The sequence below is a fragment of the Procambarus clarkii genome, chromosome 33, assembly GCF_040958095.1.
Source record: "Procambarus clarkii isolate CNS0578487 chromosome 33, FALCON_Pclarkii_2.0, whole genome shotgun sequence".
Classification (NCBI taxonomy): Eukaryota; Metazoa; Arthropoda; class Malacostraca; order Decapoda; family Cambaridae; genus Procambarus; species Procambarus clarkii.
The window spans coordinates 27,268,222-27,281,701 of record NC_091182.1 but is presented as its reverse complement, the minus strand read 5'-3'; the positions used below and the strand labels follow the sequence as shown (position 1 = coordinate 27,281,701).

At 40.9% G+C, this 13,480-nt stretch overlaps 2 protein-coding genes across 2 annotated transcripts in view; one reads left to right on the top strand and one right to left on the bottom strand.

The window, feature by feature from the left end:
• Window positions 1-12,810, bottom strand: part of LOC123765246 (phospholipid-transporting ATPase ABCA3) — a 39,892-nt gene extending 27,082 nt beyond the window's left edge. Inside the window, 7 exon segments of the mRNA XM_045753744.2 lie at window positions 6,433-6,591; window positions 7,053-7,168; window positions 8,013-8,237; window positions 8,887-9,091; window positions 9,397-9,614; window positions 10,064-10,459; window positions 12,651-12,810. Of these exon segments, the coding sequence (XP_045609700.2) occupies window positions 6,433-6,591; window positions 7,053-7,168; window positions 8,013-8,237; window positions 8,887-9,091; window positions 9,397-9,614; window positions 10,064-10,085 (945 nt within the window). The 5' untranslated portion in view covers window positions 10,086-10,459; window positions 12,651-12,810.
• LOC138370875 (uncharacterized) lies at window positions 60-5,955 on the top strand. Its single transcript, XM_069335501.1, has 2 exons — window positions 60-536; window positions 913-5,955. Exon 2 carries the CDS (start codon window positions 1,147-1,149, stop codon window positions 5,566-5,568), a length of 4,422 nt encoding a protein of 1,473 aa, XP_069191602.1. The 5' UTR covers window positions 60-536; window positions 913-1,146; the 3' UTR covers window positions 5,569-5,955.
• Window positions 12,811-13,480: the final 670 nt, after the last annotated feature.

Genomic DNA, 13,480 nt, shown 5'->3' with positions numbered 1-13,480 from the left:
ACAAAGCAAAATAAAACATGTAAAATGGCTCACAAACAATAATATGAGTAACCAGTGTTACGTACTCCTAGCAGAATACGTATATAAATTTAAAATAAATATTATTTTATTTTATCATTGCATGTATATGTACACACATTGTGTTTTGGGTAAATTGTCGTGTGGTTTGGCAGCGTCAGTGGACAGGAGAGCGGTTGTCTCTGCACACGTCTATTACTTGATTGATACGGGAAAGCTGGACCTGTTCAGTTTGAGAGTTCCAGATGTCACTTTTATTTAGTTAGGAAATGCTTTATATATTGTAATTAAACAGGTGTCATTGTACTTATATATTTTGTAAGTAACTATTATATGTAACTTGCAGTCTTATGTGTTTTGAGAACAAGTGGTTGTTCAATTAGTTTATAATATTAAAAAGTCCTTAGTTTCCATCCCTCATCCTGGGATGAGGCAGACGGGAGGTGTGAATGTGGGTGGCGACAGAGCGAGAGTTCAGTAGCTTCGGGGAACTGGGAGGAGGAACAAGTGGGAGATAAGTCTGTTATTATTCATTTGTTGCCATAATTACTATTATATATATTGTGACATGACTATACAATCATATTCTATAAGTTAACTTTACCATCTGTGTTTATATTATACTGTTTTGAATATATAGCTATCATATTGTGTATCTATTCTTCAGTCCTAAACGAAGATTGTTAATTATGTGCTCATTACCTATTAAGGGGTTATACTGGTGATTCGCTATTGAGAACAGCAGTTGTGTCGTATCCCTAGACTTATTAAAATTTGGCTGCTGTAGGATCACGAGCCGTAACGTACGATAGGTAACAAAGAGTTATGGGGGCCTGTGCCGGGAAATATTGTCCCACTTAACTTAACTATGCTAATCTAACCTTGCCTTCCTAGGTACCAGTGTCAAGTGTCTCTGTGTGTTTCTTAAGAACTATTCCATGTGCCAAGCAAGCCTTCCTGTGTGTCAAGTAACAACGTTTCACGATTTTGAGGTAAGTCATCCTATATATTTTGTTTGTGCAGTGAGGCCAAGCGAATTTTCAGTGTGGTGACAATTTTACAGTGAAGTGTAGTGCAGTGCCATTGTGTTAATTATTTTTGTGAATTAAGTGCCAAGTGTTAGTAACGATGGAGGAGAAAGTTGCAGCGTTGGTGGCTCACCCAGACTTTGAAGGGATTCAGAACCTTAAAAAGACTGAGTTAATACAAATGGCAAATCATTTGGATTTGACCGCCAGCAATAGAATGGTTAAAGCCCAAATATTGAAAGTCATTGTGACGCATTTTGTTGAGAATGGGGAATTAGAGGAAGAAATTCTAGAGGAGTTAAGAGAGGAGTCGAGTGATCAGATGACGTTAAAGCGTCTTGAGTTAGAAGCTCGCCAATTAGAGCTTGAAGCTCAAAAAGAACAGAAAATATTAGAGGCTGAAGCTCGTCAAAGAGAGATTGAAGCTCAACAGCAACAGCAAATATTAGAGGCTGAAGCTCAGCAAAGGGAGCTAGAGACTAGGCGTTTAGAAATTGCGGCACAAAACCAGAGAGGTTTAATTGAGTTGCAACTTGAAGCCACAAAGAAGCAACAATTAGAGATTCAACAACAAATGGCTGACACTAACTTCAGGCTTGAATCACAGCGTATGGCAGCTGGGCATGGAAATACTAGTAATGTTTCAACAAATAGTGATAATAATCCCATCAGGATGAATAAGTATATAGAGTTGCCCAAGTTCAATGAGGAAGATCCTGAGGTTTTCTTTGCACATTTTTATAAAATTGCCATCAGTATGAACTGGCCAAGGGATCAGTGGGTAGCCATTATGCAGTCTCAATTTAAGGGGCGTAGTCAGGAGGTTTTCACATCCCTACCTGACGCTCATAGCTTTGATTACGAATTTGTAAAGAAAAGCATCTTAAATGCTTATCAACTAAATCCAGAGGCACACAGGCAAAAGTTCAGAAATCTAAGGAGGACAAGTGATCAGACAATAGCAGATTTTACTCGTCAGAAGACGAAATTTTGTAACAGATGGTTAAAGTCACTTGCAGTCACTGATTTTGATGCTCTAAAGAATCTTCTTATAATGGAAGAAGTATTGTCATGTCTCCCAGACCAGTTGTCTACTTTTATGGCAGAACAAAAGAATGTAACAGACATTGATGAGCTGTCAAAGCTCGCGGATGAGCATGAGTTGTTGACTAAGGCCCCGTTTACGGCCACTTCACCTAAGTCTAGTCGTAGAGTAAATTATAATGCTCACCGAACTCCTTATCAGAATCCATCCAGTCCTAGTACTCCAGTTACTCCCATGAGCTCTTCTCTTACAAAATCTAACCCTGCTACTTCATTGTCAGGAATGTCAAATAATAATAAGGTTATTTCTAAACCTACAGTTGGTTCTACCAGTGTGTCCACTGTAAGGTCCTGTTCCCATTGTAAGAGAAAAGGCCATGGAATTCATTCATGTTTTATATTGCACCCTGAGTTACGACCCACTGGTCTCATTTATTGCAGAGGTGTGCAAAATAAACTTACTAATAAACATGTAACTGTAAACCCCAATTGGGTGAAACAGTATTCACCATATATGTCTTCAGGTGAAGTCTTGTGTATTAATGGAAAGTGGAAGCCTGTGGTTATTCTTCGTGATACAGGTGCTTCCCAAACCATAATTTCATCCAATATTCTTTCTGATGTTGAAAAGAGAGATACTGGAAAGTTTGTTGTTCTTCAGAGTGTTGCAGGATGTAAAACTGTACCTCTAATAGACATTAATTTCAGATCCACCATTACACCACGTTTATGCACTGTGGGTGTTAGTACACAGTTGCCCATCCCAGGTGTGGATGTTATATTGGGTAATGATGTGGCCATAAATCATGTTGTGGGTGAGAATGATCCCCGTTTGTGTAAACAGCCAGTTGCAGACCATGTTTATTCTGCCTGTGCTGAAGTTAGTTCTATGAATGAACCTGTTGTAGAAGATGGTTTTGTCCCTTCTACCTGTGCTGATGTCAGTACTCTTATAAATCCAGTTGTCAGTTCTGATGTTGTTACTAAAGCATTTGTTCCAGTAACCAGTACCCCTTCAGTGGAGAAGTGGGATGTGGTTGTTCCAGATTCCTGTGTGGCCGATTTAGTTGTTGAGAGTAAGCCTGATACTATGACTCTGCTTTATTCCAATAAATTGGGAAAGGATGTCCATGTACCATTGTCTTGCCCGCTCACTACGAACGTTGTGCCAGGAGTTGAGAGAAACTTAAAAGCCACGACTCTGTATTCCAGCCAAGTGAATGGTTTAGGACAAGATGTCGGGTTGGCAGAAGTATTCCCGCTCACTCCAAGTTTAGAATCAGTTGTCGAGAGTAAGTCCGTTGTGGAGGCCCCGCCTCACCCTAGTCAAGGTGATATAATAGGGGAGGAGGTCAAACTACCTGTTACTTGCCCGCTCGCTTCAGATTCCCTTCATTTATGTGCTTTGAGTAGAACTGACCCTAAGATTTCAGAGAGAAGCAAGGAGACAGTCTGTACTGTAGATCCAGTTTTGGAGAGTGTGGGAAAGCAGCCAGAGGATCAGCTTCTGTTGAGTAGATGGAGACCCATTGAGCCTCCCTCTTCAGTTGTCTGTGAGGATGTGACCCAGCTTGGTAGTGATATTGTTGATTGTGAGCAGACAGTACTCCAAGCAGCTCCAGAAGTCATGGGAGGAAATTTTGGTAAAATCATTAGGAGTGGTAAAGCAGCATTTGGATCTAAGTTGAGGAGTTGTGATTCTTATTCTATGTGGAGGAAGTATTTCTCATTGTGTACATTGAGTCAGAGTGTGTGTAGGATGTTGAAATCTACTTTTATTCTGCAGGAGCCATTTTCTTGTGAAGTAATGGACTGTGGGACATCTTTGTCAAGCCTTGTGGTGAAGCAGAGAGAGTTTACTCAAGTAGGTTGTGCATCCAGTTCTGAGGAAGTGGTGAGTTATGCTAGAGCAGTGTCTCTATATTCAGATCCAGGTAATTTTGATGCACGAGTGATTAAAGTGTATGTTCCACTCAAGTGTGGTGATTTTCAGAGTCATATTGGAGTTGACTTTCAGAGTCATATTGTGGGTGAAAGATTAAATCATACTGGGGAGCAGATGTTTGAGGCTCCAGGTGTGCAATTCAAGTTGGGGGATAAGGTTATCCTACCTAGAGTTAATCATTGTGAAGGGTTTCAGATTGTCCTTGGGCGTTTTCCAGGTAATCTGCTGTTCATCTTCAAGATGTTAAGACCCTTAAACCTCTTGGTTGATTGGTTGTCATCAGACGTAAATCACTTGGGAAGTGATGGTGAGGATTGTAACGTTTTCGGCATGTTTTATTTAGTCTCTTGGAAGACTAGACGGTTGATGAATGTGTGTGTTGTGTTCAAGTTCACCATCAGAGGGTGTGAACTTGTCTTGAGAGTTATGATTGAGATATGGTGCCTAGGTATATGCCTGTTTTCTTTCACTGATCGTTATGACAGAGTTATGAGGCAATTGATTTCTGTGTTCCTTATGGATCATCTGAGTCAGTTCGATCAGGTAGTCTTTGCACTTATCTTGGGTTGTATTTCTTGGTTGGAAGGTCAAAGGTTTGATAAGTCGGTGTCTTGTGTTTCGGAAGGTTCTATGAATGGGAAAGTCTTATGCATAATTGTGAGGTTTAATGCTACTTTCTCTAATTTTAGTATCCATTGGGCGAGAGTATGTGTTCCACAGAGGATCAAGAGTGATGAGCAGATGTCTGTGTCAGAGCATACCCAGGAGAAGTCCCAACTCAACTCAACATACAGCCTGCTTCAATTAAGCAGTTCAGCTCCAGAAAAGGGGAGTAATGGAAAATCGAGGCTGTCTTGGGAAAATTCACCATGTGGAAAAGGAATCACATGGAAAAATGAAACTGATCTTGGAGAAATAGTAGAAACATATGAAAAGCAAAATTGCCATGATAACTGTGTGAAAGCAGCTACCTTTATTGACAATTCTATTCATGCTACTAATGATAATGTAGATAGGAGTGTGAAATATGATCTAAAACAAAGTGAAATAAATGAGATAGTACCTTGGAGAGATAAATTTGCATACTCCAGTGACACATATGTAGAACATAGTCATAAGACTGAAATTTCTGAGTTTCCTGTAAGACTATATTTGGAGTGTTTTCATTTTTATCCAGAAATGTGTTCTTATTACTTATACATGTTTGGTGTAATTAATACCATAAATCTCAAGTGTCATACATTTTACTTTGAAAAAATGCCATTGATCTTCAATCTATTGCATTTTTTTTTTTCTTGGAGGTGGAAGTGTTACGTACTCCTAGCAGAATACGTATATAAATTTAAAATAAATATTATTTTATTTTATCATTGCATGTATATGTACACACATTGTGTTTTGGGTAAATTGTCGTGTGGTTTGGCAGCGTCAGTGGACAGGAGAGCGGTTGTCTCTGCACACGTCTATTACTTGATTGATACGGGAAAGCTGGACCTGTTCAGTTTGAGAGTTCCAGATGTCACTTTTATTTAGTTAGGAAATGCTTTATATATTGTAATTAAACAGGTGTCATTGTACTTATATATTTTGTAAGTAACTATTATATGTAACTTGCAGTCTTATGTGTTTTGAGAACAAGTGGTTGTTCAATTAGTTTATAATATTAAAAAGTCCTTAGTTTCCATCCCTCATCCTGGGATGAGGCAGACGGGAGGTGTGAATGTGGGTGGCGACAGAGCGAGAGTTCAGTAGCTTCGGGGAACTGGGAGGAGGAACAAGTGGGAGATAAGTCTGTTATTATTCATTTGTTGCCATAATTACTATTATATATATTGTGACATGACTATACAATCATATTCTATAAGTTAACTTTACCATCTGTGTTTATATTATACTGTTTTGAATATATAGCTATCATATTGTGTATCTATTCTTCAGTCCTAAACGAAGATTGTTAATTATGTGCTCATTACCTATTAAGGGGTTATACTGGTGATTCGCTATTGAGAACAGCAGTTGTGTCGTATCCCTAGACTTATTAAAATTTGGCTGCTGTAGGATCACGAGCCGTAACGTACGATAGGTAACAACCAGGAACCAATGATAGCAGTGCAAGACGCCAACACAAACAACATGAAATACCCGAGTGTCAACTGTGCAAGGATTTAAGGGCTTCTGCAGTAGACAACAAACAGTATTGGACTGAATCGGTACAGGGACGAACCTTGCTTCTTGCAAGGTCGACGTTCGATTCTCGTTTAGAAATTCGCATTCAAAATGGTTTAGAGTTACTTGTAATCAAACTCAAATTTTTGCAAGTGTAAATAAATTATATTTTATAATCGACTGAGGTTAACGAAGTTGATGACGGACACGTGCAAGAAGGCCATAACTCACCCTGACGCCCGTCTCCTTTTCGTAGACGACGCTCTTGATAAGGGAGGGTGAGAGCAGCACCAACGACAACACGACGAAGGTGGGCAGCGCCGAGCCGTAGAACTGGCTCATGCCGTAGTCTTGTAGGAACGGTGGGTATGGGTACATCTGCACCTCCAGCTGAGGAAGGGAGACTAGCTTATATTATATATCTATGTGTATGTGTGTGCGTCACCACATACCTCTAAACCAGGATACATTCCACACCTACACAAGGAGACACACACACTCACACTCACACACACCTACACGCTCTCCCTCTTTTCCCATTTAATTTTCTTCAACTCTGATACCTGAAATTAACGTTACCCGACAATTTTCCCCTGAAACAGGTCTACGGGCTCACCATAGCCCGTGCTACTTGGAACTTTTTGTTCCAGGTAGCGAATCTTTAACAACAACAACAACAACCCTGAAACAAGACCCGTCCATCAATTCACAACTTGGTCTCCAATTACTGTTGGGTGAAGAGGGGCGAACAGTTAAGAAATGGCGTCCAGTCAGCCAGACTTCAAACTCCTACGAATGTTCTCCCCTTCTGTATTCTTCTAAACATCCAATCATCTCTATGAACTACCCACCTTGTAACTACCAGTCATGTAGGAGGAGTCGTTAGTCAGGCTGGCGATGTAGTAACGGTCCACGAGGCTCTGGATCAAGGTAAACCCGTCCATGTTGTAGTTTCCGAAGTCGAATACTGGGAGAAAGGTGCACCGGTTTACTGAATACTTCCAGTTAATTCCCGTTTGTGATGAGTTTACCGACAGCCTAAAGTTAATCCCGTCTTGTGACACATCAGCGACCATTACCTATCCATGCTGCTGCTATATTGTTAATAACTTGTCCACATGGCGGAGTTTGTTAGTTGCTAACATTTTTAGAATATGAAGTCTGATGAAATTATTACAGCGTAAAGGAGCATAGCGCTCCACTGTAGCTACAATTACATAAATGACTGCAGTCGTTCCTAATTACACCAACACATTAACGAACACACGGAAGTGAGACCAATATGTTATTGTTCTCACTAATAATGTTACAATTTTGTATTTTTTGAGCTATAAAGATCTAGGTCCCGTGTTTTGTAAGAAATAGGTGGGGGGGGGAGGGTTTAATGTCAATACCTCCCAAAACTGATGATGCTTATATATCAGTTTATGGCCTGTGAAAAGCGTATAAATTGATGTCTCATCAATCGTACTATTGTTAATAATATTATTAATAATATTATAATTATTATTATTCAGATTTTTCACATTTGTTATTTATTACCTTTATATTTATCATCAATATTATATTTAATTAACTGTATCAAGTATATTATAGTGTACGCATAAGATCGTGCGCAGTTGTGCATGCTAATGAAGCACTCAGCCTTCAGGCTAGGAAAAAAAAGCGGGCTCACCATAGCCCGTGCTACTTGGAACTTTTTGTTCAGGTAGCGAATCTACAACAACAACAACATTCCGGCTAGGATCCGGATTGGATACAGTTGGCTGTAAAAGCCGGATAACTGCGGTACAGAAACCTGCCGGACTCACTGCTGTAGTTCCTAGGGCCAGGGACCTGCAGGTACGGGTAGAGCTGAGAGGTGAGCCAGTACTTGGCCAGTCTCAGGTCGTACCTGAGGCTCTCAGGGGGACCCGGGTCGTCCAGGTCGTAGAAGAAGAGCCCTACATAGAAGGTGGCGTAGGAGTTGTTGGTCTCGAAGTAAGCCTTGTCGACCAGGTCGTCCATCTGGTCGTTGGAGGAGACGGGGCTGAGCACTGAAGGAGTTAGGGGTACTTTAATTAATATTGTTCCCATTTTCTTTGATGGAGACGAAAATGTAAATCATGGGAAAAAGTGTTAATTATATTAGATTTGGGTATAATTTGCTTAAGCGAATCTTTAGAAATTCTGCCATCTTATATACACACAAATGCCTATTGTTGAAATAAAACTTTCAATGAGAGAATGTGAGTGTTACAATTTATTTTACACATCGATTTTTGAAAGCAGGCCAACGTGAGTAGTCTTCGCCTACAGCACATTAATAGGTGGCCATAATAAAATGAGAAAGTAATAAAAACGACAAAGTAAAAATATTATCTGTAAAACAAAGCTTCAAAACAATAATGATATATGCAACAAAACATTATACCCCCAAAAAATTACAGAACGTTCCAAGGAAGAAAATAAAATAACTGAACATTTCACAGACGAAAATTCAACAGTTGAATATTAAACAGTGGTACATTATACAATAAAACATTGCCAGTTGCATGTTAATCAGAGCTGGGTATCCATTTCATTACCTGAATGAAGTCCCCTTAACAGGACCGAATAAGTTTAGAGCAGTTAGACCTCTAACTCTAGTAGACGCGCCAGAGCACCTGACGGGAGACTTAACAAGAAGTTGGGAATTTCACTCACCACTGTCAGGTAGACGGAGTTGAAAGGCGATGTGCCTGGCGGCGGCCTCGGTGAAGTTGCCAGGCGGTCCGTAGAAGATCCTGGTCTGTCCGGGGAAGATGGTGTTACCTGCTTGGCAGGTCATAAAGAAGGGACTCCAATAGCCGTATTTCCAACACAATATTCTCCTCAGATCCTCTTCAGAGGCTACGGCAAATGTTGACGTCTGCAAGAGGATTAATTAATTAAATCAGCAACTCTCAAGGATTTATTTGTCATGCCGGTGCTAGATAGTCTTCCTGGCTTGGTTCCTTCTATTGATGATTAATTTTCATATTTACATACCAGTATTTAATGCAATATAGTAACATATGTGAGCAGAAACATTGACTTTTATAGTGGAAATTCTAACTTTCGTCAGCAGGAATCTTGACCAGCCATTATAGGTGAATATATTTGATCAAGAATGCTACTTGGGGTGCAAGTCTTAGGTCCGAGTGTCTTTATGAAGCAAGTTTCCTTCATACTGACCTCGTTGATGTACTTGGGGAGGAAGGCGCTGTTGGGGAGTATCCTGATGGTGACCAGGAGGGTGAAGAGCAGGGTGGGCAGCAGGACCTCGAACGCCGTCAGCAGCCAGTGTCTCCTCCTTAGTAACAAGTTTTTCCACATCAACAAGCTCAGCTTCCCTAACACGCTCCTGCGTCCAGCCTTCGTCGCTGTGCTGGCTCCTCCCGACGCTGCATCCGCTGAGGCAAGGTGGAGGGAGGTGAGGCAAGGTGAAGGGAGGTGAGGCAAGGTAGAGGTGAGGCAAGGTATAGGGAGGTGAGGCAAAGTGGAGGGAGATGAGGCAAGGTGGAGGGAGGCGAGGCAAGGTGAAGGAAGGTGAGCGGTAAGTTGTCCCAAGCATTACAGTGGTAACAGCGGGGGTGATACAATGTTACAAGTGAATCTAAAGATTTTCTTTGGAAGGTATACTTTGGAGATCGTACCATAGAAGGTGTACTCTGGGAATGTACCATAGGTAGTATACTCTGAAGATTCAACCCGGAAGGTTGACGACAAAACACTTAACAAAATCTTGAATAACATGCAGGAATACAATCAATAAGGGGACGTAAATTTCTGTATAAACACTTTAAGACACGTAAACTCCCTTCCTGATGCACGCGCGCGCACACACACTTTCTCTACTCACCTGTTTCAGTGAGGTCATCCATTGATGCGAGGCTTTGCAGCAGCCGCTAAACGTCACTTCAGCAATGCATTCACTGTCAAGACATTCTCAGTGCTTATGCCCAGATCCTACGTTCACAGGTTTGTACTTCACGATTGGAAGAGAAATTTAGAAACCTAACGCTTTTGGGAACAGTATTAAATGCTTTAATAGCGACGCTCGCTGATGACTCGGTGTGGTAATCAGTTGAGGATTAAAAGGCTCTTCGCGAGATTCATAGTTCTCAAGTTCCTATTTTGTGTTTACTGCTGTGCTTATTGGTTTAGTGACATGAGGCTTCCCTGCGTTCACGCCTCTGAGCTCTTTGCGTTCACTGTACCCATTACCAGTGCTGTCAAGGCTTTTTTTGTTGATTATCTGAAATAAACAATGAGATTAAATGGTGTTGAGTAAGAGATTTGATACATCTTATCATTATTTTCATGATAATGTTTTGTAAGAATTAGCACAAGTAATCAAGCGTTTGTACACGCACACACGCGTGCGTGCGTGCATACACACACACACGCACACACACACACACAAAACCCACGGTTATAAGAGTTCAAGACCACCTTGTAGCCCTTTGAAGTTCACAAACTGTAATATTTGTAATATCTTACATGGATATTACGAGCTAATCCATTAGCTAGATTTATTGTTTTAGTGCTTCTGATGCTTCGGAAAAAAAATTATAGTTTAATTAACATCTGTAAGAATGTGTATTATTTATCCAAAGAAGATAATAAAGAACATTTTAAATACCAAGTTCAAATATATTTTTAGTAAACAAACAAATGGCAGAAAAACAATTATAATCAAAGCAAAGACAAAGTAATAAAGTCAACTAATCAAAGAACAGAATGCATAAGTTAATGAAAGGAGAGAAATATCTGGCAATTACAAGTAAATTTGTTTTTTGTTATGTAATTGTGAGAGTCTAGCCCAGTTGCCAGAGCCTCGACAACAACAACATTGTAGCAGCTAATGTACCGTTAGCTCCACATTACCACCGCCCCCCACCCTCAACACACACACACACACACACACACACACACACACACACACACACACACACACACACACACACGCCTAAATACATTATACACATGACACAAAACAAGCTAACCGGTTCCAGTATACAAATCTCAATATAAATCAAACTGACACCTTTAGAGCCCCCCCACCTGCCAAAGGCACGACGATAACGCTATATGGTTATCAAGGAACTTTATCAGTAGCGAAGCTTAATACAATTTCCGGAACTGACAACATAGATAAAATTGGTGAATTTTCAGACACAGCAACGGACTCTTGGCAATGTCTTACTCAATAGCTTCTGCCTTATCTCGTCTGACCTTACCGTAGCGAATTACCATTCGATGGTCAACTAAATGCTAATGTTAAATACAGTTTTTGTCCTTAATGATTTGTTCTAATATCATAAGGAGGTCAATTTCCCTCCTTTTCCATTAGCCAGGCCAAAGACTGGCTTCTTCCCCGGCGAAATCCACAACAGTTCTCTAACTCCAGGGGCATCTGTTTACTGCTAGAGGCATGCAGTTATTCAATCATTCCAAAACATTTGATCCTGACCAGGAGTCGAACCCGGGACCATGCGGTTGCGAGCCTTCTGCTCTGTGAGGACGAACGCCATTCCACAGAGGACGACTTGAAATAATTAGCGAACATAAACAATTGTCATACAGGATATAACACATCATTTACGGCTTCTAGAGTTTGCGCATTTAGTTTAAATTCACAAATTTTGACAAATATCTGTGAAAAATATAATCTGGATTTTATTAACCAGTAAATAAGCATTATTTCTCCACACTGGCGTTACCAGACTGTTACGATATTCCTGACAGCGTTACCAGACTGTTACCGTGTAAGTGCACACGTTACGAGTCCTGTCACGAGCGTCGACGAGAGAGACGAGGCGTCGACACACAGCTAGAGACCAACCAAAGGATTAATTACCTTCCATTTAACAACCAAACGACACCCCCCTCCCCATAGTCTGGCACTCATGGTTCACACGCCCCAAATTTGTTTACTGAGAATTATATAAAATATATATAAATGTAATAATGTCTCCTGTATTTTAATGTAAATTTATTCTCCAATTTTTGTAAATCGTTTATAGGTAAATATGTATAACATTCAGGGTTTTTTTTTAAAGATCTTGTTCTGTACTACTGAAACACTTGTTCACTAAGAATTGTAATGTATCATTGCCTTGTAAAACTTATGTATATGTAATTTATATTGTATTTTCTTAAATAAAGATAAAAAAAAAAACTAGTCCTAGGGAATCCGAGAAGCGTACTTTAGGCTACTGTACCAACGGCTACTGTACCAACGGCTACTGTACCAACGGCTACTGTATTAACGGCTACTGTATTAACTACAATACATAACGTAACCTTCACTGGTATTGTAAGACGCGCCCCGGGATGTAGCGTTAAACTTCATGTTTTCACATTCGTGTAACTTTACGATATGTGACTTTTTTTTATAGATTAGTAGAGCCGCGAGGTAATTATATTGAGAGTCAGAGCCTCACCTGTGTGGCTAGAGGTGTGGCCGCGTCGTCCAGTTGATGGTGATGACAAACAATCCCAGGACGTGATTGTCGTAGCCTCAAGCGTCCACACTCGTGGAAATTCACTGTTACGGGCAGCTCATGTGCCGTTACAATGGGCATAGTAGGAGAGCAGGTCCTGTTATCTCTCCCACCGTGTTATCAACCTTCCCCACCCCTCCTCTCCCCCAAGAAGCTCCCCCCCCCATCAGTCTTACAACACTCTTCCCCCGCCATCTCATGGCACCCCAAAATCCAACGGATTCATCCATTTAACCATCGAATTGGGTCAAATTCTCCGAAATCCTATTCATGAATGTCCAGTCATTAGGTCGTGTAGAGCTGTCAGTAGGAGGCACCTGGAGGTAACTTTATCCACCCCCGTGATGGTGACTGGCCTCGTAATCCATCCCAAATACCCAGTTATTAGATAACATGCCCCCCCCCCGCCGCCGCCCCCCTGTAAGACTAACCATGGTGCAAGATGGAAGGGTTGATGTATCATACACCGAGCTCTTTGACGCAATGTAAACCCTTCATATAGTCTATGGCAGCTGCATAAATGCGAATGCGCCGATATTAATGATAACAAAATTAATACTAAAAGGGCGGTGTCATACAACCCTTCGTCCTTCTCACAGACCCCCTACCTTCTCCCCCCCCTAATCACTACCCTTACCCCCCTTTCCCAGCCCCCTAACCCCCCCCCCCCAGTTCATGACAGAGATAATCCCCAGGATAACGTAACGTTACAGGGTGTCTCAGAAGCTTTCACTTGCTGCCAGTATACAGAGTGTAACAAAAGTCCGCTT

Coding starts and splice junctions, on each gene's coding strand:
- LOC138370875 (XM_069335501.1), top strand. CDS start 1,147: ATGGAGGAGAAAGTTGCAGCGTTGGTGGCTCACCCAGACTTTGAAGGG.